The following is a 26,207-nucleotide window of genomic DNA, read 5'->3' as shown; positions in this document are numbered from 1 at the left end:
GAAAAAAGCTGTAAACACAACACTGAGATATTATATTACCTTTAAAGCTGATATGGCAATTATGTGACTAAATTACACATCCAGCAGACACATACACAGAGCAGCACTGACATAAAATTGGAGTCATTTTTCATTCATTTCAGATTTTTTAATACCGCTCTAGCTGACAAATCTAGCCACTTTTTGGGCAGCCTATAGAACCTCTCCCTTGAAGAGAGTCGCCATATTTCTGGATGAATGAGCTCTCTTGTGGCTTTCTGGACTGACTGCGTTCAGTAAGTGGAGAAGAGCAGCAGCACGTTCAAGCAGACAGAGAGAAACATGAATGACCTTTGAATGAGTGGACATAACAGTCACTTGGATGCTGAAGTTGAGGGCCAGAAATCCAAAATAATAAGATTAAAGATGCTAAAACAGCTGAGAGGACCTGCAGAGCCGGTTGATCATTTCCTGTCAGTTTGACATATTTTTGATAGAAAATATTTGTGCAGCTTTGAATGGTACAGTGATGAGAATGATTATTTTCGGCAGAAGCATAAATAATGAGTGCTTGAGTCTACTGTTATTGCAGTTTCTGTCTCTTACAAACACTTTTACTCAGCAAGTAAACGTACATGAAACATGCTTTAGCTTAACATAACCCCTACAGCAAAGTCTGGTGAAGAGTTTATGTGAAGATAATCCCCCACATGGTTTTGGATTTAAATCACAATGCCTTCCAATCCAGAACTCAAGCGGCTTGCGTAATGATATCATGTACAGACGAAAACCTCTTGGCATGGAGTTTTTTAGAATTATTAGATGATGTATGAAAGAAATGGCAGGCCTCTGTTTTAAAAGAAGTGTTTCTTTTTTATTTTTAACCTTTAGTAAAAGGCTCCTCGTACAGAAAATGTGAGATCACATGAGAGACCATCAAAGAGATCCTAAGCGCCCACCCATCAGGGGAGCAGAGGCAGAGGAATGTAAAGTCGCAGAGGTCAGTGTACATGAGGGAGCTCTTAAGGCTGCTCGGTGTTAAACCTGTAATCTGAGGCAGACTTGTTTTGTTTTCCTTCTCTTGTAGGCAGTGTCCGCATCTGGAGCCTCCACCTCTTCTCCTGAAATTTGACTAACAAGTCACTGCCTGCTTTTCCCTGTAGCCCTCAGTTCCGTGGTTCCCCTGGCAAAGCGCTGTGAATGTCGTGCGACGGAGGCCGGGTCTTGGATCAATGTGGGAGCAAGATGACATCTGAGAACAGGCTCGGTGACATTCCCTGTTGTAGTCACAGTCGAAATCATCTGTCCCAGATGCTCAGAACAGAGTGGCCTGCAACGCCTTGACAGGTGTTGTTTTTCCAGGATTTTTAACTAACATCCTTAATTGCTGTCATCATCAACAACCAACAGGCCAACCAACCTTGCTGAGAGGGCGTGGGAGTGTGATGATGGTAAGTGTCCCAGCAATCCTGTCTGGCACTGTATGGTAAGGTAGTAAGCTTGTTTGTGTGTGTGTGTGTGTGTGTGTGTGTGTGTGTGTGTGTGTGTGTGTGTGTGTGTGCGCGTGCGTACGTGCATGCATGTGTGTGCACCTGCGTGTGTGCATGTGTGTATTTAATGAGCCAATTCAAATTTCCATTAGAATTTTTTTCCTCTGCCCACATTTCTTGCTTGACAGACATTTTCTCCTACTCTCTCTTAATCTCACTCTCTCTCTCTCTCTCTATCTGTCCATCTCTGTCACTCTTTATGTGACCATACAGGTGGATGAAAGCCACAACCATGACAAACTATCAGCGAAACCACATGAGAAAGTCAGCCGGCTGCTCCTCCTCTGTCGTTTCTCTGCGGTCAAAATAAAAGTCTAGACAAGAGACAATATTTGTACATTGGTTGTAGCAGATGGAAGAGCAGGCTCGGTTGTCTGTATTAATAATCTGCACATCCTGCCTCTCAGCGAAACACGTTTGTTTACCCAGCAGAAAATTCATCTGATAAGCAAATCCTCCAAGTGTTAGCACATTTACAAAAGTGGCTCTGTGAATACAAATGATGCAGAAACACATTAGATTAAAAAAAACAACACAAGATTCTCCGAATAGCGTATATCAAAATAGATTTAGATCATAACTGTGCCATTCACATGAAGAGGATCGATCACTAAATCCGAGACGAGTCTTGGCTTGTCAAGAGCGCTTGTTTTTGGAGGGTGAGAAGAAGAGAGACTGTGTAACAGGTTGAAAGAAGGAAATAACAAAAATAAAAAGTTGAAAGCACTCACAATAAAACACACTATTAGTACATCTCATACACTTTATTTTTGTGCTGTTTCAGCCTTACTTCTAAGAGCAGTCGTGTACGATTGCTAATGTTATGTTATGTCAGCCGACTTGACATGAACATTGCTCTGAAAGAGTGTGTTACTTTACTGACTTCATGTCATTTATAAACCTGAAATTTTACATAGTTTGATGATAGAGACTGACCTAGCTGGCTTGCTTCCAGGAGAACTACTGTCGAGTAGTTATAGTAGTAATACTGTTACTGTTATAGTAGTAATACTGTCGAGCATTTGCATGGTTTTCAGCTGACTAGCATGTTCGCACATTGTTCGTCAGCTGATTAAACAAACAGCCTTGCTTCTTCATTACGTCACCAAGCATCTAGCACCACCTTCTTCACAAAATGCACAGATATTGACTTCGCTGTGTCATTTCATGGAGTGACCGCACTGTCATGCTACATTTAGCCTTTTATTCCGCTTGTAGCCAGGGTGGCCACTGTTAGCAGTCTCATGTGAGAAGTATCAGAAGGCATCAATGTGTTATTCTGTGCATTAAATGCACTAAATTACCTGTCAGTCAACTGGGGAGCCGTACCAGGTCACAACCCTGTGTTTAGATTTTTTTAATGATCTTTTTGTTTGACTGCCTGTGTCTTTGAACATTCGATGGAATCTTTACACCACACCCCCAGAACACACCTTAACACCTTAACTGTTTTCAGTTCAGTATTGATATCTGTGACAATCCAAACAGTCCAGAAGTGCAGCACTAAAGCCATATCTCTGCTGAAACAAAGGGCTGCAGTTGCGACATAACAATACCATCTCCAAACATGGAAATATTGAAGCCCCATTATAATATTCATAAAATTGAAACCTTTGGCCCAGACAGGCACATACTCAGCCATTCTTTAAAAGCAGCCAAGACTGTTATTGAGCAAGAGGTAGCTCTGCACAAAGTGTGTATTTACTTGATTTCAGCAGAGTGTATAGGGACACGGACTTTGGGTTAATTATAGTACATGTGGAGTTAACCTCTTATTAACGCAAATACACACACACACACACACACACACTCACACACAGGTCCTGTCACTGTGTCTCCCTGAACATTCCCTCCACAGCTTGTGTTGCTGCCTCTTTGAATGCGGCTCAGTAATCCTGGATCAGAGAGCACAAAGGGCCCCAGAGTGCTGGTGATGTAAGCTCTGTGTCCAGTGCTTACCCCACTGCTCTACCTGCTCCCACATGCTGCCAGGGGGGTGAGGTGGGACACAGAGGAACGTCCCTTTCGTGGTTGACCCTGAAGACTACGGACTGACACTCTGATACTGTGAGACAGGCTAATGGGAGCCTGTCTGCTCTGTCTCAGGGGGCTGCTGCTGATGACCTGGGACACAGTGGGAAGGAGAAAGTGTTGACCAGCCCGCTGTAGAGGAATGTGGCTAAGCTGTGGGGAGTGGTGGATCAGCTCAGTGTGACCAGGCGAACAGACTGAGAGACTTTTCCTGCCTCTACTACTCTTACTGTGCCTTATACGTGAAGGCCACGTTGCCTCAGGTGAGTATTGCTGGGTAAACATTTACCTAGTAAACGCCTCTGGCAGCGCGTGATCTCAAATGGGTGGCAGACTGCGTCCTGCAAAAGTTGTAACTACATATCTCTGTGACACACAGTAAGTCTGTCAGTCATGTACTATCCGAATGTTTTGTTCACTGCCTGCTGTGTTGTGTCATTTGACTGTATGGAAATATCAGGGGCTTGTCATCTGTGTGTCTGTAAACATTTGGGTGTGCACTCTCTCAGGTCTCCATGGACTTGCTGCAGGACTCCAGTCACACCATGTGGGGTCTGAATGCCCGACTGAAGGGCTTCCTGGAGCAGGTGAACAGGCTGCAGGAGGCCAACCAGCGGCTGGAGGCTCAGATAACCGACTGGGGCATCAGGAGCACCTCACGCTCCCGGGACTGGTCCCAGCAGGAACAGACTGTCACTGAGCTCCGTGCCCAGGTCAGACTCTGTTTTGTTGACATTTTGAACAGGTCAGGTGATCCTTTGAAATCACTTTTAAGTGTTAATTCTCCCATCAGGCGTCCTTGACCTGGTCCCCAGGCGCTGCACAATGACTGCTCACTGCTCCTCAGGGACAGCTTAAATGCAGAGATCAAATTTCACTATGTTGTTCTGCGTGTGACCTGGTTTTTGTTTGTTTTTCTTAAAGTGTTGGAAATTACACAGCTGTTTTCCAGACAAACATATGATAGTACTGCAGATGTGCATGCAGTCGTATTTCCACGCGGGCTTTATGATCATGCTCAGATAATGCTCCATTACTGATTATTGAACATTTGTATGTTTTTACTACAGCTGGAAGAGAGAATCAGCAACTTCCTCTTGATATATACATATAACCTAAAATCTTTTCTTCTTTTTTTTCTTATTTTCTTTTGAAGAGCAGTGAAATGCTTATTTTAGTGATGTTCCAAAGCGGGTTAGATAAACTGTACTGAAATCCATGAGGTGAGTGATGACTCCACATTAAACGAGTCTATTGCAGAGGATGAGAGGCAGGTATGTGTGTCATTGCTGCTGGATCAGAGCCACGGAGACTGCCAGCTGTCACATGCAGAAAGAATGCAGAAGTCTTTGTCACTTTAAAGGCTGTTTCACGTAAACGCCAACCTTAATGATGATCTCACATGACCAGACTTGATGGTTTATAACTGCTCCCCGGTTTAAGTGTCACTTTCTGCATGAGTAGGTGTTACTGACAGACATTTCAATGACTCTCCTGTTTCCCGTTGCATATCACGTCATCAGAGTTTGGCAGGTGTTCCCATGACTGTGGCATGCACCCGAGCAAACTCTGCTAGCTTCTTTGTACGCTGATCCGAGCAATGATTTAATGTTAACATAAAGGATTACTCTACTATTTATCTTGTTAAGAGCAGCTTTATAACATCATTTTATTTGACAGTACAGACTTAATGATGGGCAATCACAGACGTTAAGTATAAGATCCTGTCACTGTACTGACTGACTCATCCTAATGGGGATCAAAAAGGGCAGGTGTTCTAAAACATCCGCGTAATGAGTTGTAATGTTTATGCTATAAACGTTATGGAATATTCCATGTTACTTTTGGCTGTCTTTTAACATGGGTGCGGCTTGCTCTGAGAGCGTTGAACACAAAAGAAAATAAAGGAGTGTTAAACATTTTTTTGTGTCTGATAAAAGACATGGAGCCACCTCTTTGTATCCTGACAGCCTTTCCACTGTGACAATGAAATGAAACTGGAAAGAATTGTATATTTTTGGTCATTCATGTATGATTTAGCCATTGCTAGACAAATACACACAGTAGTTCATTGGCTGTGTGACATAAGTTAGTGTTTACTATGAACATATTTTAGCACTGTTTTGCTTCTTGAGCCCAGAAGTGAGGTGAGGAGAGGAGAGGTAGACACCGTACACAACGCTGATTTACAGTCAGGACTTGTTACGCTTTCAGTTTCAGTTTCCCCAGAAATTCAAAAAATCGTTTTGATTGTTACAGACAATTCATTGTGCAAGAAACCACAATAATAATTACTCAAGTACATGTTTTCCACCTGATTATTTCAGTGTTTTATAAAAGATGAACAAGTTATTATTGCAGTTTGTATTCACCAGACCCTGATGTACATCTCTACATGGACAGAAATGTACATCAGGGAGGGTTGGAAATGTATTCATCTTAGTCTATTAGTACTCTTGAATCATTACTTGGATGATCAAAAATACTGTAACAATGCCTCAGATCATGAAACTGCAAGAATACTTGATTTTAATTTTTAAAAAAGTTTGAGATTTGTGCAAAACTCATAACTACCATCATAGCTTTTTTGTGAGTAGATGAATTTAGCAAAATAAAGGCGTCCCTGGTCTCCCATACCCCTGTCAACAAAGAACACAAAATACTGAATAAGAGTGAACAAAGTTTGTCTTGATGTGGGGCTAGCTTCTTCACAGATGGAGAAAAAGGATTTTCTTAATTGGCAAAATATGATATGATAACTTCAAATACTTAACTGTTGGCTTTATTTGGTTCTGGCCTGAATTTGGCTTTCCATTTTCCAAAATGATTCATCAGGGAGGATATGTAGGTTTGTTTCAGTCCTCGCAATGCAAAACTTGCTATTTTTATCATCTTCATGTGATTAGATTTGCAAGCTTGAGTAACTTAACAGGAAATGAACAGATGTACTGAACTGTACAATAGAACAGTTGCCAACTCCTTTCCTCCAGGACAGAAATTATATTTTGTATATGAGCATCTAAACACTGTTGTAGAAAAGAAAATGCATAAACATCACCGATATAGAGACAACAGGACATTTTGACATGTACAGTAGAAAAACTGGTGTAAATAATAAAATGAATGATGGCTGAATTCCATTTAGCTGCTCCAGCTTCAGGGTCCTGCTGTTGTGCTTGCTGGCTCACTTTCTCATTGTCATGGCTTACTGGGACAGAGCTATTAAAATTCATGTTATCAGTATCACCTGCATCTTTTGTGAAAAAGGCTCTTTGGCTTATTTGCACAGCTCTTACAGCAAACATATAGATTGTACTGAAATACATGGAGGAGAGAATCAGCAACCTCTTCTTGATATATCTCTTATACAATACTCTTTAGATGCTCATATATAAAATAGAGTTTCTGTCCTAGAGGAAATGAGTTGGTGACTGTTCTGTTGCACAGTTCAGTACATCTGTTCATTTCCTGTTAAGTGACTCAAGCTTGCAAATTTAATCACATGAAGACTGATAAAAATAGCAGGTTTTGCATTAGGAGGACTGAAACAAACCTACATATCTTCCCTGATGAATGAGGGTCATTTTAGTCATTTGGAAAGTGAAACTACATATACACATAGTGTTTGAGATCTCATTTCAAACTAAATCAAAGCACAGTATCTGCATGTGCTAACTTGTGCTATTGTTTTCTGTTTCTGTCAGGTTGGTAAACTACTGATGGAGAACGCCCAGCTGGCATTACAGTCTGACAGCATGAGGTCCAGAGCTGCTGCCATCCAGGCCAGGTCAGCTGTATTTGGCTGTGGTTTTCCTGAAAGCTCTAACACTCCCCTGCCTCCATGAATACAGTCAAGGGCCAGTATTAGTAATGAGATCGCATCACATAAAACCATTACACTCATTCATACACTTTGTGTCCCACTGAGAAGAAAAATACTTTTTATTTGTGATTTAATTGGTAACACAGTGAGACATGCTAATAAAAAATATGGGATCATTATTACTGGCCTAATAAGCATCCCAAAATACTAAACATAGGTGTAGAACCACTCCCAAAGACTTCCTGTTTTCATCCTGCTGCAATGCTTTTCCAGTCCTCTGTTATCTAACTCAGGCCAGTTCCCGCTCTTGTGAGCCAACCTGCATACAAATCCCGACCGGGCTTTGTGCCGCGTCGGCACTTTCACTTATGTATTGATGCAGAGTGACACTGAGTCACCTCCCCACCCCCCACCTCCCTCAACACACACACACCGTCCCTCCACTGTCAGCCATTAACCCCTGAAGGACAGTGGCGACACGCAGCAGCTTGAAATAAACACACCTGTTCTATTTATAGCTGCTGGCTACCTGAGTGTGTCTGCGAGACTCTGGACACACTTAAATGATGTCAAGGTCTTTTTTGTCCTTTTTGCTATGTTATGATTTCTGCAACACCCTCCTTCGCTGTCATGACTCAAAATGAGATCATTCAGCTTAAACTACTCTCTTCAACCCCCTTAGCGGAAAGTCCTTGGGATCCCCTTTTAAATCCATTCAAACTGGGTATCGGGTAAGACTGAGGAATGTCTTAATGCTTCAGGTCATTTATCTGATGCACTCACTCTGAATTAATGTGTTTCCTCTGGCCTTTCAATGCTTTCCACGCAGGTTTTTAAGTAACGGATGTATGCCATTGTTAAATGATTAACAGTGAACACAGAGTGGGCCTCAGTAAATAACCTTTGGCTGTTAATATCACATCACAGGTGTGAGACAGAGGAGAAGAACACGAGGCGCCTGGAGCAACAGGTGGATCTGCTCAGGCAGTCAAAGAGGAAGGCAGATGAGAGCAGCATGACACTGCAGGCAGAGATTCGGCACTCCATGACAGAGCTGCAGGAGATGCACCAGGAGTTTGAGGTCACTAAATGCGCTGCGAAAGCCTGTCATGACTTCCAACCCATCTGTCTGATATCTGTTTCTCTGTCTGACTCCCTCTATATACACAGTCTCTCACAATACTACCTTTTTTTAATTTTAATGTACCTTTTACAAACACAGCCTGACAGTGGAGTACGTGTCACCTCATTAGACAAGAAGAAATCTCAGATGAATGAGATGCACTTGACTCCTTCTGGAAATGAAACCTTGGCTTGGTGGAGGTTTGGTGTCGATCGGTGTTCTTGGGACCAGCCTAAGCTTTTGATAGAGTAGAGTAAACTTTATTGTTCCCGAGAGCAACTTTGTCCAGTGTACAGCGCAACAGTAAGTTGTGTAACATTGAAAAACATCACAAAAGCATGAGAAGCGTTTGACATGATGCTAGGTAGTTGCTGCACATGGAAAAATCTTAACAAGATGAAAGAGATATTTGACTGTACATTTGGCAGTGACAACACGGCGGCATAAATAAGAAACTCCAGGAGTGCAAAGTGCTAGAGTGATTTATTGCACATTGATCTATTGCACTAAGACTTAGCATTCGAGTTCAACAGCTTGATGGAGGCTGGAACAAACGATAGCTTCAAGCGCTTTGATTTGCATTTTGGCACATGGACGCTGCTTCCTGAGGTTTGTATTTAGAGAAAAGGGGGTGTTAAGATCCCACAGTGATTTTTGTTGGTTGTTTCATGACTGCCTGCTCGAACAGGCTCTGTATGGGCCCATATTCTTTCATCCCTGTTGCCTTCATAGCTGTTTTGTTCACATTGGCACGCCTGCTTTTCAGTTGCACTGTTAGGCTGCCAAACCATGTTGTAATTCTGTGTCTAATGATGCTCTCTAGGATTGTCCGGTAGAACATCAGCAGTCACGAAAGGCAAAATGGTCTCAAGCAAGGGGCGAAAAAAACGAACGATCCCTCTAATTGGCTCAAAAGGAGGGAGTTGGAGCTTCTTTGTGAGGTTGTCTGCATGCTGAGAGGTACCAACATCACTTAACTTACTAGGTAGTGAGATATATTAGCATTTGGTAGTGAGTTGGATCACATGGTGAGAAAGTTGCTAGACAGGCCTATAAATTTAGCTTGGAACATTTGCCTCAAACTGAAGTTCCAATAACTTTATGTAGTTGCTATTTTAAGAAAGTTGTTAAGAGACACATACACTTTATACTGTTAATTGGCAGAATTTTCATCTCGGGCCTTCATCAGGTCAAAATTTCAATTTGCCCAGTATTTTGTTTTATGACCAAATCCTGCAAAAGTAATGACATTCCCATCAGCATCAGCTGTACTTTGTGTTTATATTAATACACACAACTAAGATGGTGAAAGTGGTAAACAGTATACTTGTTACACATCAGCACGTTATCATCATGATCATTTTGAGCTTGTAGGCATGCTGACGCTCGCATTGCACTCAAATCACCTCTGTATAGCCTCACAGAGCTGCAGTGGTGGAGGAAGTACTCAGATCCTTTAAATAAAAGCACTGATACCACACTGTTAAAATTCAAGTAAAAGTCCTGCATTCAAAACTTACTTCAGTAAAAATATGTAAGTATAATCAGAAAAATGTACTTAAAGTAAATTAAATGTTAAAAAGTACTCAATGCCAAAAAAAAAAGGTTCTTGTGACTGTTCCAGCCTTCTGTGATATATTATATATCATTAATATATATCATTTGGTTATTATTGCTCCTTTTCTAATTATTCATTAATAATCAGTTGATATTTTCACAACTGATCAGTTGATTGGCTTGAAAAAATGCTGTCACCATTACTGAGAGCCATACAATGCCTATTTTGTCTGACCAACAGTCCAAACCTCAAAATGAAATAGATTTGTAGAATCAAAAGGACAAGCAGCAAATCTTCCTTTTGAGAAGTTGGGAGAATGAAATGTTTAGCATTTATGAATGAATCATGTCAGCTGTGCTTGTTTATACTGTCTGGTACTTTCTGATTAAGCAGTAACGCCAGCTGTCAAATACTAGTCAAAGCACATAAGCACAGTACTTGAGTGAATATACATACTTAGAGTCCATGACTGCAGAGCTGCTTGTATGACTGTAGACTCTTAGTGCTGCTTGTTGCAGTATTGCACAAAATTGAAATTGTTGAAGTTATGTGATTTCTTATAGCACACATGACTGACTGATGACAGTTGATTGCCCAGAAGCTATATAAGATCTGTGAGGAGCTGTTTGTCACTGGTACTAAATTTGACCACAGAGGATGACGAGAAGGACATTTGAGATGCTGCGTGACCCTGACCTGGACAGCTGGTTCTGAAGTAGAACAGAAGATAAAATGAGGAACAGTGTATAAATATAGTGTATTTAAACATGTCATTAGTTATCATTGTGACCGTGTTATTGGGTACATTATGAGTAACCTCTTCACTTTAAACCCTGACATTATAGTCCTTTCATGTTTTGTTTGTGTGTGTGTGTGTGTTTGTGTGTGTGTACGTGCGTTTGATTCGTGAGAGTTACACTTCACCGCATCTACTGATCCCTCGTCCCTTCGCTCTGACCTCATCAGCCCCTCCCCTCTCCTTTCTTTCCTGCCTCCTTTTCTTCGTTTTCTCATTCCTGCTGACTAATGCCCCCCTCCCCCCACCCCCCACTGTCTTTTCCTGCACGTAGACACACACACAAGCTCTCACACAAGCACACGCACAAAAACACTCACCTATGCCCACATGTAGGACTCAATAACTGATTCTTATTTTCCTCTTGCCTCTGCATTGCATGAACTGTCTCACAGTCCACTGCCACACACACATACACACACACACACACACACACACACACACACACACACACACACACACGCCCACGGACACACACACTCACACACACACTTGCACACTTTTCTCCCTTGCATTTATTGGTCTATTCATACACAAGTGAAGTCAGTTTCATCTCCCTCTTTGACATGTTTTGTCTTCTAAGTCTCTCACTTCACATCATTCACTCTCCTCACCATTTGCTGCCTTTCTCTCTCCCTCTCTCTGTCTCTCTCCCCCTCCCTCCCCCTCTTGCTCCCTCTGGTTGGCTGTTTGCAGGCAGCCCGGGCTCTAGAGCTGCAGCGGGCCAGCTCTTGCGATGCTTTGTTAGTGACGGCCACAGGACTGGAGGAGGAGGATGGCACAGGGATGGAGCTCACCCAGCTCCTCGACCGAATCAGAGCGCAGTGCGATCAGAGCAGACTTCCTGAGCCGGGCGAGAGACACCTCGGCCTGGGGGCTGTGTCAAATCCGCTCCCCGGCTTGGTCGGGCCTAGCCTCTCTGGAGCAGCAGCAGCAGCAGCAGCAGCATCTAGAGCACACAGAGGAGCTCTCAGTGAGGTATGCATTCACTCCCGCATCTTGACTTATCTTTTTTTTTTCTCTGCCTCTGTCATGTTGTCCTGGCCCACTGCCAGCCAGACACACCCTCAACACCAACTCCAGGCAGTCCCATAAGGAAGGCAGACTGATGTACATGCTCAGCTGGACTTAAATGGTTAGCAGAGTGTTTGTTGACTGTGGAGAAAAGCTGTAGGTTTAGGAATCATCATACCTCCTTGTTTGTAAATGTGGGTGTCTGTGTTTGCCTTCTTGTAGGTTTGTGTGTGTTTTTGCATGATTGTCTCCTCATTCACCTCACCTTTTTACTGTCACACACAATTGCAGTAGTGTGCCACAACAGAAGATCAGTTACTACTCTGAATGAATGATCCCTGGTCTTCATTAAACATTTATGAGCCAATTTACAACCTGAGCATTCTCATCTACAGTATCTTGCAGTTTTTCTTATCCTTTATGTAGTAATGGCAGCCTTTTATTGTGAAGTAGGAGCTTTTCTACTGTTATTTCAGGCCTATCTTTTTTTGTTATTATGGAAAAAAAACACAGTCAGAGTGCCTTTTATTATCCTGGTGTTTCTGTGCCACAGCACAATGACTTTGGTCTGACAGCGACAATAAAGTGTCTTTGCCAAAGGCTCAAAGCTATCACAGCCCTAAAATGGAGCAGGTTTATGAAATGCCGTTGTTTACATCAGACCCTCTCTGTCAGTCCCACTGAAGTAACGGTTACACAACGCTGCAGTCAAAAGCCTGCATGATGTCTATAATTATCATGGGTGATATTTCCATTTAAAATAATGCCCTCTTTTCAAAGGAAACTGTGCTGTGCTTAGCATGTTAACATGTAATCAGAGGAAACCTGAGTTTCCTGGGAAGAGTTGCATTGTTTACTTCATGAGATGGCAACGTTGGAGAGCAAACTACACGGAAGGGTCAAAACTCTGATGCAGGCACCAGAACTACTGAAACCGCAGGACATCTAGCATCATTTCCACTGACAGCTTTTAACTTTAAAGGTGCCCTGTGGAGTTTTTGTAAACAAACAAAAGATATGTTTAAAGCACATCGTGTGTATTCTTGGGGTCTAGAATGTGTTGACTGCATTTCCTTCCTCACAAAACATTTGCCAAGCTGTTTTTTTGTGAATATTTTGAATCCTGCTTTACTTACATTGTTGTTTGTTTGCTTGTCGACTTCTTCTTCCCTACCTTTATTGGGGCGTTGCTGCATTTCTTAATGTGTTATTGGTGTGAAAGCAGCATGTGAACGATTCAAACAAGCACTCGTAAAAACATGGTAGTCAGACCAGTGACGTCTGAAATATCACCTAAAGGTACAATTACGCCACTGCTGTACTTTGTTTAAAGGTACTCCTACTTTACTTTCCATTTGATGGTACTAACACTTCTATTTCACCATATGTGAGAGAGGATTATTTACCCAACGAAATTTATGTGACAGCTATAGCTACTAGTTTAATTGCTTATGATGATTTTACATCCAAAACATATGGTCAAAAAATATGTTATGGATTGTTACAGATTAAACCAGACAACAGTATATGAAGTAGTTTCAGTCAGCTTCACCTTGACTGCACTAACTACAAGGGGCCATTCTCCATAATGAGTACTTTTGATACTTCAAGTACATTATACAAAAGTCATATTTTTCTTCTTTCTTTTCTTCTTCTTTTTTTGTTTTTTCTTTTCTTTTAACTTGATCAGATAATTTTTACTTTGCAGTTTCGGTTGTAGTAGCTGGTAAGTTTCAGTCAGTACCCCTTCCATCACTCCCTGAGATGACGGACATCCGACTTAATCTAAGACGAGGAGTCTTGTTTGGTCCGTGTTATCAGTAACGGGGAGCTGATGTAGGATAACGTCTGCCAAAATGTGCTTACTTATATGATTTTCTTATTAATTAAAACAGACTTTATGCATTGATACAGAAAATGAGAATCATTGAAGTAATAAATTAAACAGAGAATAACTTACATAACTTCAGTCATCTTCTGTTGTTTTTACTGTCAAAATATTGTCATAACTGTGCTGAGACAGCTTCACCGCTTCACTGCATTTGAAGAGGGGTGAGGACAGAGGGTGTGAAGCCTAACAGCTGTACAGTGTGTCAACACAGCTTGTTCAGCTGTGTGTACACGCAGGCCTGGGTGTCTGCTCTGCTGCCTGTTTACCTAAAGTGAAAGACACACTACCGACAGCACCACCTGTGGCTGCCTCTGCTTCTCATGTGACTGTTTGACTGAGTGCCAGTGGGAAAGAACTGTTACCCACAAGGTGTGTGTCTGTGTGTTAGCTGGCTGTATCTTTTGTTTATCTGATGCAGATATTTATTCTGACAATTCACGTACCATCAGCTTCTGTGCTACACATTAACACATTCTGTTCTCATTTATTTGGGCTAGAAGAACAGTTCCGACATGGCATGACATGAGGTCAAAGATTTGGGTTTCTGCTGTTGACTGGTGAATAGAAGCTCAAATGAGTGTGTGCGGTTGGGTGTGTACATTTGGATGAGGTGGCAGCAGTGGTGGTGCTGCTGGGATTCTTGTACGGCTTTTAATGTCTGCTAACTGTGACCTCATACAGGAGGAGGCAGCGTGGGCGCAGGTGAGCCGTGGCAGCGCCGCCCTGAGGGAGGCCCGGGCCGAGCTAGCTGAAGCCAGGAAGCAGTGGCACTCCCTGCAGGTGGAGATTGAGACCCTACATGCCTTGGTGAGGAAACACACGTCATCACAACACCACAACCAACTCCACAACTATGACACTGAGAGCCAATGGCAAGTGGCAGAATGGATGAGTTGACCTCGTAGAAGTGATAGGATAATGACAAGAAAACAGACAGCAACAGATAGCATAATAATAATAATATTAATAATGATAATAATAATAATAGTACACTTTATTTGTATACCAACCTTCAGACAAGAATGAGAAAACAATAAAGAGAATTCATGGCATAAGATGGAAAAAAACCCTGAATAATAGCGATAAAAGAAGTTAAAAACAGAGCACATAGAACACTTGAAATCAAGTAAAATACAACATTTTAAAAGAAGTGCAGCAGTTTTTCAGCATCTTTTGATTTCTAAATGGTCATACTGTAGCTATGTTTCTAAGGTGGAAACATGAAGGTTTTGTCATCTTGTTGATTTGGGATTTGAACCTTAGACCTGAATCGAGGAGAACACCAAGAGTTGTAACCTCAGATTTAATCCGGGGAGTTATTTTCCCCAGATTATTAAACAGCATTCCTCTTTTTGTTTTAGGGCCGACCGGTAGGATTTCAGTTTTATCCTCATTTAACTCATCCATTTGTTTATTGTCAAAAGACAGTAATGGAGTCTAGAGCTGCAGCATCATTTGGTTCAGTACAGATGTACAGCTGTGTGTCATCTGCGTAACTATGGAAACACACATTGTGTTCTCTAATGTCACAGCATGTATAGTAAGAACAGTGCTGGACAAAGGCAGCTCCACTGTGCAACAGCAAGATAAATGTCATGTTTGTCAGACACATGGTCTCCAAGACTGACGTAAAACTTTCTCAATGTTTGAAACCAGTGAACCAGATCATTGGTAAAGATATCAAGAACTGAGACCTTGTTTTCATCAGAATTTAGTCTGAGGTCCCTGATTATTTTAGTCAGAGCAATTTCAGTGCTTTGGTTTGTTCTAAAGCCTGTAAATTCGTCCAGAATATTATATTCTTTGAGAGGTTAATTGGCACTGAAACTATCTTTTCCAGTATCTTACTGATAAATTGAAGGTTGGATATCGGCCTATAGTTGGTGAGTCTTAGTCCATTGACTACAAAGCTTTTGACTGAATTTTACTTTCAAATTTCTACTGATTTCCTGTTACTACAATATGAAAATTATTTGCAGAGACTTGAATAAAAATAGGAAATCAAAGAGTCAGTTATTTATTGTCAAGTTATCCTTCTAAGACTGCAGTTGCAAGCAGGTACTGGAAAAGTCTGCAATAATGTTGTATGCATGTATGCACAGGCACCGTATTTGCAATTGGTTAAAACATGCAGGACCACCAGTGCAGCCCGTTAAGACTGATAACTACATACAATGTGTTTTAAAATGTGAAAACAAGACTTAGAAGTATGTATGCTAACATTTTTTTTATTTTTTATTTGTTTAATTCGGCAAATGCTAATGATTAGCTGGTGCCATGTTTGCTATTTTAGTTTAGTGTGTGATGCTAACATTTGTCAGTTAGTATTTAACATGAAGCACAGCTGAGAATGATGTAAAGGTCATGAGACAAAGGAAAGTTTGATCTGATGGTGCAAGATGGAAAGTCAGGGGATCACCAAATTTGTTACAATTCATCCCTTCAGTAGCTGTTGAAATATTTCACTTTGACATATGTCATGGTATATTTTACGATAAACTAAAATGAATAAGTTTAAATATTATAGAATTAGTTTAGTGTTAGATTAATACATTTTTGAGAAGCATTACAACCACATTTCACCTACACACATGGCTGGTACACCTCAGAACATGGCAGAGTCCTTTTGAATCAACACTGCAGAGACCTGGTTTCAGTTCCCAGTTTAGGGCTCAGGCAGACCAAGCTAACAAACACACCTGGCTGTGTTGGTGGTGGGAAGCCAGTGAGGGATGATGCTCATGTTTTTGTACAGTAGCAACTACATGTCTACATGGTTATTTAAAACAACATTGAGTTATTTAAAAAGATGTTAAGAACTATAGTCACTGTCCTAATCGCTCCTTTCGTCTTGCTTTTCAGGAGAAAGGCCTGGAGACCTCCCTGCAGAACACCCAGCAGATGTACTCCAATCAGCTGCAGGACCTTTCCCAGGTGATCGCTGGGTTGGAGAGCGAGCTGGAGCAGGTGAGGAGTGGGCTGGCCACCCAGCGCCAACGCCACAGCCAGCTCCTCAACACCAAGATGAGGCTGGAGCGGGAGATCGCTACATACCGACGTCTCCTGGAGCGTGAAGAGGGCAGGTGAGGGCCAGAGACAGGCAAAGGAGTGGAATGATTGGAGAAAGCAGAAAGGAATCATTCGGCTGGAATTTTTACTTTTTAGTTGAAAACGTTTTCCCAGAACAATGGAACAGCTTCATCTCCAAAAACTGTCATAAGAAAAATAAAATAGTACATAAATATCCATTTTAATGCAGTATTATTGTAAATTCTGAATGTAAAAAGAAGACTTTACACACACACACACACACACACACACACACACACATTCAGTGACATGACTAAGACAGAAATGACTTTCTTAGCACTTAAGAACTAAGCAAACAAAATGATTTCTTAATCGTTTCCTTTATGTAGCTGTCAAACTGATGATTTTCTGTGCTCGCACTTTCAGTCTGGTCAAAGCCTACTATTCTCTCATGGATTATGCAGCAGAAACTGAAAATCCACAATAATTGCAGGTTGAGACATACTCGGGCTGTAGAGAGCAGCCAAACAATACAGTGACATGTAAGAACAGTGATTGGAAATTTGCATACATACAAAAAACACACAAAGGATAAATGAAGTAAGATGATAGACTTTCTATGTGTGATTCATAGCCTAAAAATCCAGTTCTGCCTTTAATCATCCAGGATGATAGAATCCAGACAGTCGACCCGTCTTTGTTTGGTCTTTTAACTTATTCCCTGTCAGCGTCATGCTGTTTTACTAGGGAATATTCCATTCTTTTGGCATGGCCTTTAATTATCTTCACAGGCGATTTGGACCACGGACAAACATCTCACATTGAGCTCTTTGCAGTTCAACACATTTGCTGTATCAACCTTGTGATTGTCATTTTATAGTTTGATGAAGGTACAGTAATTTAGTTTTATGGCTCTTGTAGAGCTTGCAGACAGACTGGAGTAACGCCTTTTCCTCCTTTCCTTAGCTTGCACATGCTTTTATTTCAAAACATGACTTTGACTGATGTCATTCATGCTAGCAGAGACAGGACATGGCATCTGAAATTTGTATTGTTTGTTCATAATTGAAAAGGGTGGTGACTGAGTGGGTAGCAAGCGGAGGCTGAAAGTGACTGTGTGACAAAAATCTAGTTTCATGCGTTCATCTGCCCACGTAAATCCTCAAAGGTTTGTGAGTTGGGTATGTCTGCAAATTAACCAAATAAAAGGCACATATGATCATAATGAATGGTGAGTGCACAATACTTTTATATAATCTTTCAGTCATCCAGGGTCTTGTTCATATGTGGGAAGGAGAGCGTGTGTTTCAAACTCTCCTTTGCACCATATGAACGAAGACTAATGTTTTAGTAAAATTATAAGTTATTATTAATCATATAACAAGGCTTAGAGTCATGCTTGTAGTTATGTCAGATTATGTGTTGAGCTAAATAGATAGATAGATAGGTAGATAGATAGATACTTTATTCATCCCAAAGTGAAATTCACATGCTATCATCTGACAATGTAAACATGCTGATGTTCAGCAGGTATAATCCTTGTCGTATTAAACATATGAGTTTGGTGCTTCAGCATGATAACTTTTGCTAATTAGCACTTAACACAAAGCACAGCTGGCGCTGATGTTTATAAACCGAAATAATGGGGGAAAAATCTGAACTCAAAATGGGACTAGAGGAAAAGTCAGATGATCAGAAAAGTTATTAGATTTCATCCCAAGTGAATGTCTGAACCGGATTTCATGGCCATACATCCACTTGTCGAGACATTTTTCTGAAAACCACAAATATCAACCACAAGGTGGCGCCAGAGGAACAATCGGATAAAAGGAGATCAGCACCACAATGATGTTTGTCCATTAGATATGAAGGTGGTTATTCTTTAGTCGGTTTATGCATGGAACACATATTAATCAGTGAGCTTTAGAGGTACATCTTCATTATGTAGGACAGAGCCAGAAAAGCTGTTTCCTGTCTTCACGCTAAGCTAACTGTCTCCTAGTTGTAACTTCATAGATATTCAAGATATTTTTACTAAATGTCCAACTGTTGCTTTGTCTGATGCACATGCATGCATGCATACACACAATCCTTTTTGGTTTTTTGGTTGTCATTACTCTGTTCCCCCTGCTGTGCGCAGGTACATGGGTCGTAATGGGCAACCAATGGGCCTGAGGCCCTGGAGGTCTTTTGTTGAGGAGCCGAAGGAGAATGGGCTCGAGAACGGCTTCAGTGACCCTGCTGTGACCCCGGATGAACCCAAGTCTGAACCCCTGCCTGAAATACCTTCACTCCTCCCAACAGAAAATGGGCTAAACAAAAGCATACTGCATAGACAGCAAAGCCTCGTGATTCTCACAGGTAAGAAACACACACACACACACACACACACACACACACACACACACACACACACTCTTACTGCAGTCTTATCTTGTTATGATTTGTCATTAATGTCTTCTCACAGAGCCGGAGCAAGATAAAGACTTGCCAATCTCCACAGTGAAGACTCAGGAGATTCTTCAGGGCAATGTGGTGCGAGAGAGCGCAGAGGGTCATGGCACCATCGAGTAAGTATCGATCTTTTTGCCCCCCCGTTGACCTGCCGTCAGCACCTTTGGCTCACTCTGAAATGAAGGCATTTTCTAGTAGCAAGCGCTAACAGCATCTCTTCAGAAGGCACTGTCCTACGTTGTCCAGATAAATGCCTTTTTGACTATGAAACAACATAGTTTCTTGCTTGCTTAATGTCCTGAACCCTTTCACCTCCAAGGCTGTGACTCAGAGAATTTTTATTGACTCATTAGTTTATAATGACACAATCATGCATGTCCTCCCCACCCCGGCGACGTCTGGTCCAGTCGACAAGATGTGCAGACTCTCAAAGGCCTTTACATGTCGAACAAGTTACGAGGCATGAAACGTTTAGTTGGCTGCACAGGTTCCCATGAGTAATTCATCATCGCGCAGCATGGGAATTTTCCTCCTGTAATGGCTTGTGTTTGATGTGGAGATACCCGCCTGGTCTGGAGTCTTCAGGGCGTGGCACCTGTTATTGTTGGAGTAGACATGGGCGGAATTCTTTGTTCATGCTTCAGGTGTTACCAGCAAATGCACATCCAAAAACAACATGCACGCACACATACAAGCACACACACACACACACACTTAATGTCCGCAGAGGGCTACACACAAACCCATTCACTGTGCCAGAATATTACTTTGTCTTTTAGCTTTGATCTGCAGACAGGATAAGTTAAACTGTCACTTGACAGATTCTTCACAAATATCAAGGCTCTTTGCTGGCCAGCCCACTGGATTTACTTTACCCAAATGTTCCTTAAATACCTCTGGCATCATTTCTATGGCTGACAGGAAGCTTTATCTTGTTAAAAATACTCCAGTTCAAGTGAATTAATTTGCTCTGCAGCTTTGTAAGGTAATGATCCACTATCAAGGCGTCTGCCTGTCAGCACTGATGGAACCAGTGTTAGCCGGCTGAATGTTCCCCAGGCCAACTGCCTCATAGGCCTATACATAATCTGCGTGTCCTCATGTTGTTTTTCTGATATTTCTGGGAACTTTTCATACAATTCTGTCTGTATTATGTCTTTTTTCCATCTATTTTTTAACAACAAACTTGATAGACTTCTTTTGTTTTCTTCTCCCTGATGCTTGGCCATTTTTCTATTAGCTCTGTGGCTGTTATACCTGTCTTGTGTTGTAATACAGGATGAGGCTGTTCAGCAGAGAGTGAAAGCTCTGTGAATATACAGTGCTGCGTGAAAGTTTGTGAACCCTCCAGACATGGTTACTGTTTTTGTGAAAAACATTAAAATAACCTTATTAAACATACACCCAAATCCCAATTTGTAAAGCACACCTTCCAAATAATGGACACACACACAAAAAGAGATATATTTTCATTATTTAATTCAATTAATTTCACAATAACTGAAAATTTAACATGTGCAAATGTATGTGAACCCTTTTATTAGTAGCTTGTGGCTCCTCCTTTTGCAGCCATTACTTCAACCAAACGTCTTCTGTAACTATGAACCAGTCTCTCACATCTGCTTATGGGGATTTTTGCCCACTCCTCCTTGCAGAACTCAGCCAGTTCAGAGAGGTCGGAGGGATATCTGGTATGTAGCAGCTTCTTCAGGTCTCGCCACAACATTTCAATTGGACTAAGGTTCGGACTTTGACTGGGCCAAGCCAGAGTACGAATCCTCTTTCTCTGAAGTCATTCCATTGTAGTTTTGCTGAAGTGCTTTGGGTCATTGTCTTGTTGCACAATCCATTTTCGTCCCAGCTTAAACTCCCTGACTGATGGCAGGAGATTCTGGTCAAGAATTTGTTGATATGCCTGAGAATTCATGGTTCCTTGAATAATATGGAGTCGTCCAGGTCCAGAAGCAGAAAAGCAGCCCCAGACCTTCACATTTCCACCACCATGCTTCACTGTTGGGAGGAGGTTCTTGTCCTCAGATACATTGTTGGCTTTTCTCCAAACATGGTGGTTTTGATTGTAACTAAGTAATTCTATTTTGGACTCGTCTATCCAGAGAATGGACTTCCAGAAGGCCTCCGGTTTGTCCAAGTGCTCTCTGGCTAAGTTGAAACAGGCAGCTTTGTTCTTTTTTGAGAGCAGAGGCTTCCTTCTAGCAACCCTCCCATGAATGTCTATTCAATTTTTGTCTGATTGTAGATGCATGCACATTTGTCCCAGATGCTACCAGAGAGGTCTGAAACTCGGTAGAGGTGATGTGTGGGTTGGCCTTTACCTGATTTATTATTTTTCTGGTGCTTCTGGGTGATAGTTTTAATGTGCGTCCTCTTCTAGGTAGGGTTGCTGTCATGTTGAAGGCCCTCCATTTGTAAATTATTTGTCTTACAGTGGATGGATGGAGCTGGAATCTTTTGGAGATGGTCTTACAGCCCTCCCCAGACTGATGGGCTGTCACTACCCTCTTCTTCTCTCGTCCTCAGATATCTCCTTTGCTCTTGCCACTGTTGATTTGTATGGGACCACAGTGGTTTGGTTGGTTTCCTCTCTCTTTTAATTAGTGCAGGCCAAACCCTTTCCCAAGGATGTCTCATTTCATTGGTCTGCTTAAATGATTAATTAAACACCCAAATGTGTTTCACCTGAGTCTGTTACCTGCTTGACTTAGCCAATGCAGCTGGGGGTTCACTTACTTTTTGCACATACAAAATTCCATGTTTCATGTAGTTTTTGGGCTACTTAAACAAGTCCCACTAGACAAGTACATGTAATTGATAAACATATATCTGACATTTCATACATAAAAACTGGAGATGATAAAATAAGAAAATCATGGTAAAAGAACAGAAACATCTAAACTGTTCAAGGGGTTCACATACTTTCAAGCAGCACTGTGGCTTGTGTTCAGGTGTTCACCGTGTCACTTTTTATTAATATTTCAAAAACAATCTAAACTTAAGAAGTAACTATTCAACTTAGTTATCTTCAAATTTCTGATGGAAATGCTGAGATATAGGCCTACTGTATATATTTTTTAAGTTTTCTCAGATGCCTGAAAATCCAGAAGGCCTTGCAAACCTCAGTGAAGCTTTGGCGATCCCTAGTGGGAGTTGGAAACCCCAGATTGGGAACCAGTCACTGTGTTTCAGTTTCAGTGGACAGTAGATGTACTCTATGTGGTTAATTGTTTGCTTGCATGGTAACTTGCTGCCAGCTGTGTGAGTGTGACTGAAAGGCAAAGTGTAAAGTGCTTTGCACTCCATTTAATTACACGTCATATTTTCATCCTAGAACAACATTGTAATGTTTGTTGTGTTAGCATGGACTAGCTATTACTTGTTAAAACTGCCTAATCCATTTTTTGATGAATCCTCACAGAATTATTGCCCGACACTGCATTTCACCTCTGCCATACACAGCATTTTAGCACATTGCAGTTAATTGTTTGTATACTTTACAGCTTGCGAATTTATTGTTTTCATTCACTCTCACTGTTTTCATTAACCTTGTTTCCTGTTGCAGCAGGCAGCTCCTCTGATAAACAGATAGTCCCTTAGCTGGACATCAAAAATAGAGCTGAAAGGAGGTGGAATTTTGGACGTACATTCATCAGGTGGCCAGAAACATGACTCCAAATGCCCCTAATGTTGCTAATGTTGCTCTGTGTTTGTTGGATGTGTAAATAGGCAACTGTTTGGTGACAAGCTCACCATGTCAACTTCATAAGGTATATGTCAGTGTTGTGTTTACAGCCTGTTACACTGCCCCCAGGTGGTCAAGAAAGCCATTATCTGTCTTTTAAGGCGCAAGGTATCCAACATCTCCAACAGCCAGTTACCCAAGGTCAAACATCTTGGTCTGAAAGGTTGCCCTCTTACAGTACATAGTACATCGAAAGAGACTTGCATTATTTAGTTTATTTAATATGGTCCTGATCCTCACTGAGTCTATTAGTGCCACACTGGTCGCATGTCATCACAAAGTAGGCGCTCCTTCAAGTCATATCTGAGGCAGTAAAGTGTTCTCCCTTGCTGCCCCCTGGCGTTACTATGCAACCAGGTGTCTCATGCATAAATGAATGAATGACATTCCTTCCTATTTTGTCATATGGTACCATTGAAATGGCCCATCCCACATGGGATTACAGGATACACAGTAATACTAGAAATAAATGAATAGATTTCCGGCAGTTGAGCTCCACATTCAAAGGAAAGACAAATCACTGCTGCACACCACATGCAATAAATGTTCCTCAATAAAAGAAAACATGTTTGAAACAGAATAGAGGCCTAAAAGAAAAAAAAGCAAAACATTTTTTAGTGTCCATGCATCGTTCAAATGATCTGATCACACGTAATGTCAATCATCATATGTCATCATCAGCTTTTATTGCCACAACCTCTGAACTCTTTCCTACCAGGACGGAGAAGATTGACAAGGTGATAAAGCAGTGGGAGGGCTCCTTCTTCAGAGGGAATCCCAAGCTGCGCAAGAAGTCGGTGTCGCTGCGCTTCGACCTGCACATGGCTGCAGCAGATGAGGGCTGTGCCCAGACTAAACAGGACAGCCTCCCCGACGTGGAGGTGCGTCTCATCATGAAGAGATCTCGCAGCATCCCAACTATCACACAGTAACTGTCACTGGTTCGCCAGAGTCAACACTGGCTTGCAGCTGTTTGTGGTAACACTGGTGATGTTGAAGTTACAATAATAACATTTGTGTCGTTGACATCTGCGATATTGCCATCCATTACCATCACGCTTAGTATGAATTTCAAATGACAACATTCATTGAACTTTGCATCACAACTGATGACTGAAACTGAGATTTCTCACATCAAACCTCGACTCTGGCAGGATAAGAATTATCCATCAGGCTTCTGGGGCTATTTTTATAATGCTAGTCAGCCTCATCAAATATATCAGAGGATAACAACTGAATATGTTACCATCTTTCTTCTACATCATTCTAGATGAAGAAAAAAGTGTCTCTCAAAACTGTCATGTCAGGATGAGGTCACTGGACAAAAGAGATTATATCGACCATATGACTCTGCTTAACTACAGCATCTAATTGTAATTAACACTCTGCTTAACTACAGCATCTAATTGTAATTAACACTTGGTGCAGGAGGCTGAGTGCACAGATAGGTAGAGATAAATGAAGACGTGGAGTCACGAGTCACTTTAAGCTGCTGTGAAGTATCTATGGGTGGATTTTTTCAGATTTTTTCTTTCAGAGAGTGTACAAAAATCATTAGTGGGAGCGGGGGGGGGGGGATTATGAACGTTATCTCTCTAGTTAGCTCTTCATTTGTCTCTATCCTGTAAGTTTCCACCTTCACTTTATGCATCTCAACCGAAAGCAGAAGTACAGTAAGGTAAATTGTGTAATTGTGTAAAACAAGAAAGAACAAGATAATGTGCGATATGAAGTGACAGCTTTTAGATGCTGAGTATATACTGAATATTCATTAAACAGGATGCATTATTTTGTTACGTTTGCCATATTTTTGGCAATTGCCAGGTCCACTTCTGCAGTGTGGTGGTTATGTGAATGCTATTATTTCATGGACACGTCAAGGTTTAAATTGGAGCAAGCACACCATCTTCAATTCTTTGTGCACTTTCAGTTGTTAATTAACAATTATATTATTATATGTTATATTACTGTATGATTTTTTGGCTCAGTGTTGCAGTTTCTCTGCTCGTCACAGGGACGGTCCGCTGAAAATAAGAATAACGCTAGACAGGGCGACACTTTTTTAAAAGTGACACATAATGTTCTGCCCCGCTTCCCACCATAATCACTTTTGTACAGTCCCTAAACGCTTGCATTGCAGACACATACAGCACTTAGGAGAACATTAAAGGTCTCTTGTCTCGCCATTGCAGTTCATTCTCTGTGGAGAAAAAAAATCTTGCAACTCAAAATAATGTATCCCCCACCCCATAAAAATATCTAAAAAACAGCTCACTGTGATGTTGGCAGTGAGTCTCTTCAACACGTCTCAGAGAATTTAGATTCCCCGTCTTAACCAGAGGAGGGCAGTATTTGTAAATAGTTAACACTGCAGTGTATCGTCGATGCTCGACTTGGGTTGTGGAGAACGTGCTATCTGTTCAACCTTAGAATCAAAGTTTTTATGCTAAGTTTTGAGTTGGCACCAAAGATATTACCAGTAAGACAAGGACCATTGTGCATTGCATTTGGGTGCCTCAGAATATGTTGAGAATATTTAAAGATATTATCTATGCAGTTCTGTGCTTGATTTTGCTTTGCTTCACGAAGCACACTCTTCATTTTGGGAGCTCTGAAACTTCAAAATGAAGCATTATGCTTTTATCTAACAATTTATCATTTCAAATAAAAGAGAGAATTCTGTGCAGACTGTCTGTGTGTTCTGTCAAGTGTTTACCATCATAATCTTAGTTTGATTTACTGGAAGACACGAAGTCATTAACCACAATGCCTGCCTTTATGTTTATAGATGGGCTTTGATGGTGAGGTAAAGGAAAAGATAAATCTCTTTCTCAGTTTTTCACACTTGACCGCACTCCCTCTCTCTCTTTCTCTGTCTGTCTCTCTCAGACATAAACATTTGTAAGCATGCACATATACAATTCAACATGTTTATTTTTCATCATAACAGTTTCAAAAAATGCATGAATATACAGAGAAGAAATTGTTTACAGTGCAGTATAATAAATACTTTCTGAGCAATACAACTAAGGTATCTGCCAAGTTTCTGCTTTGAAATGACAGGACATGACAGTACGTCAGTTTCTCTTCAGACAGAACCTTCAGAATCCCTCATCACTATATTTTACAGCATCGGCTAGTGCATGTTTACATTTCAGTTTACTTGGAAAGGAGAAATGTTCAGAAATAAGACAAATCAAC

At 41.3% G+C, this 26,207-nt stretch overlaps 1 protein-coding gene across 2 annotated transcripts; it reads left to right on the top strand.

The window, feature by feature from the left end:
- The first annotated feature begins 1,090 nt into the window (after positions 1–1,090).
- krt222 (keratin 222) lies at positions 1,091–26,032 on the top strand. Of its 2 annotated transcripts, XM_076728453.1 has the most exons (11): positions 1,091–1,430; positions 3,636–3,823; positions 4,070–4,273; positions 7,265–7,347; positions 8,311–8,464; positions 11,557–11,838; positions 14,447–14,572; positions 16,628–16,848; positions 18,936–19,156; positions 19,263–19,365; positions 23,725–26,032. In XM_076728453.1, exons 3-11 carry the CDS (start codon positions 4,076–4,078, stop codon positions 23,936–23,938), a joined length of 1,602 nt encoding a protein of 533 aa, XP_076584568.1. In that variant the 5' UTR covers positions 1,091–1,430; positions 3,636–3,823; positions 4,070–4,075; the 3' UTR covers positions 23,939–26,032. The 2 variants fall into 2 exon arrangements, with proteins under 2 accessions (XP_076584568.1, XP_076584569.1); XM_076728454.1 differs by lacking the exon at positions 1,091–1,430 and having other exon boundaries at positions 3,330–3,823.
- Positions 26,033–26,207: the final 175 nt, after the last annotated feature.

The sequence above is a fragment of the Chaetodon auriga genome, chromosome 4 (genome assembly GCF_051107435.1).
Source record: "Chaetodon auriga isolate fChaAug3 chromosome 4, fChaAug3.hap1, whole genome shotgun sequence".
Classification (NCBI taxonomy): domain Eukaryota; kingdom Metazoa; phylum Chordata; class Actinopteri; order Chaetodontiformes; family Chaetodontidae; genus Chaetodon; species Chaetodon auriga.
Note: the sequence above shows the minus strand (reverse complement) of the source record. Positions and strands in the feature narration are given on the sequence as shown.

Bases quoted from the DNA above. Each gene is read 5' to 3' on its own strand.
- krt222 (XM_076728453.1), top strand. From the start codon at position 4,076: ATGGACTTGCTGCAGGACTCCAGTCACACCATGTGGGGTCTGAATGCC. The intron at 4,274-7,264 runs GTCAGACTCTGT...TGTTTCTGTCAG, and splicing joins TCACTGAGCTCCGTGCCCAG to GTTGGTAAACTACTGATGGA. The intron at 8,465-11,556 runs GTCACTAAATGC...GGCTGTTTGCAG, and splicing joins AGATGCACCAGGAGTTTGAG to GCAGCCCGGGCTCTAGAGCT.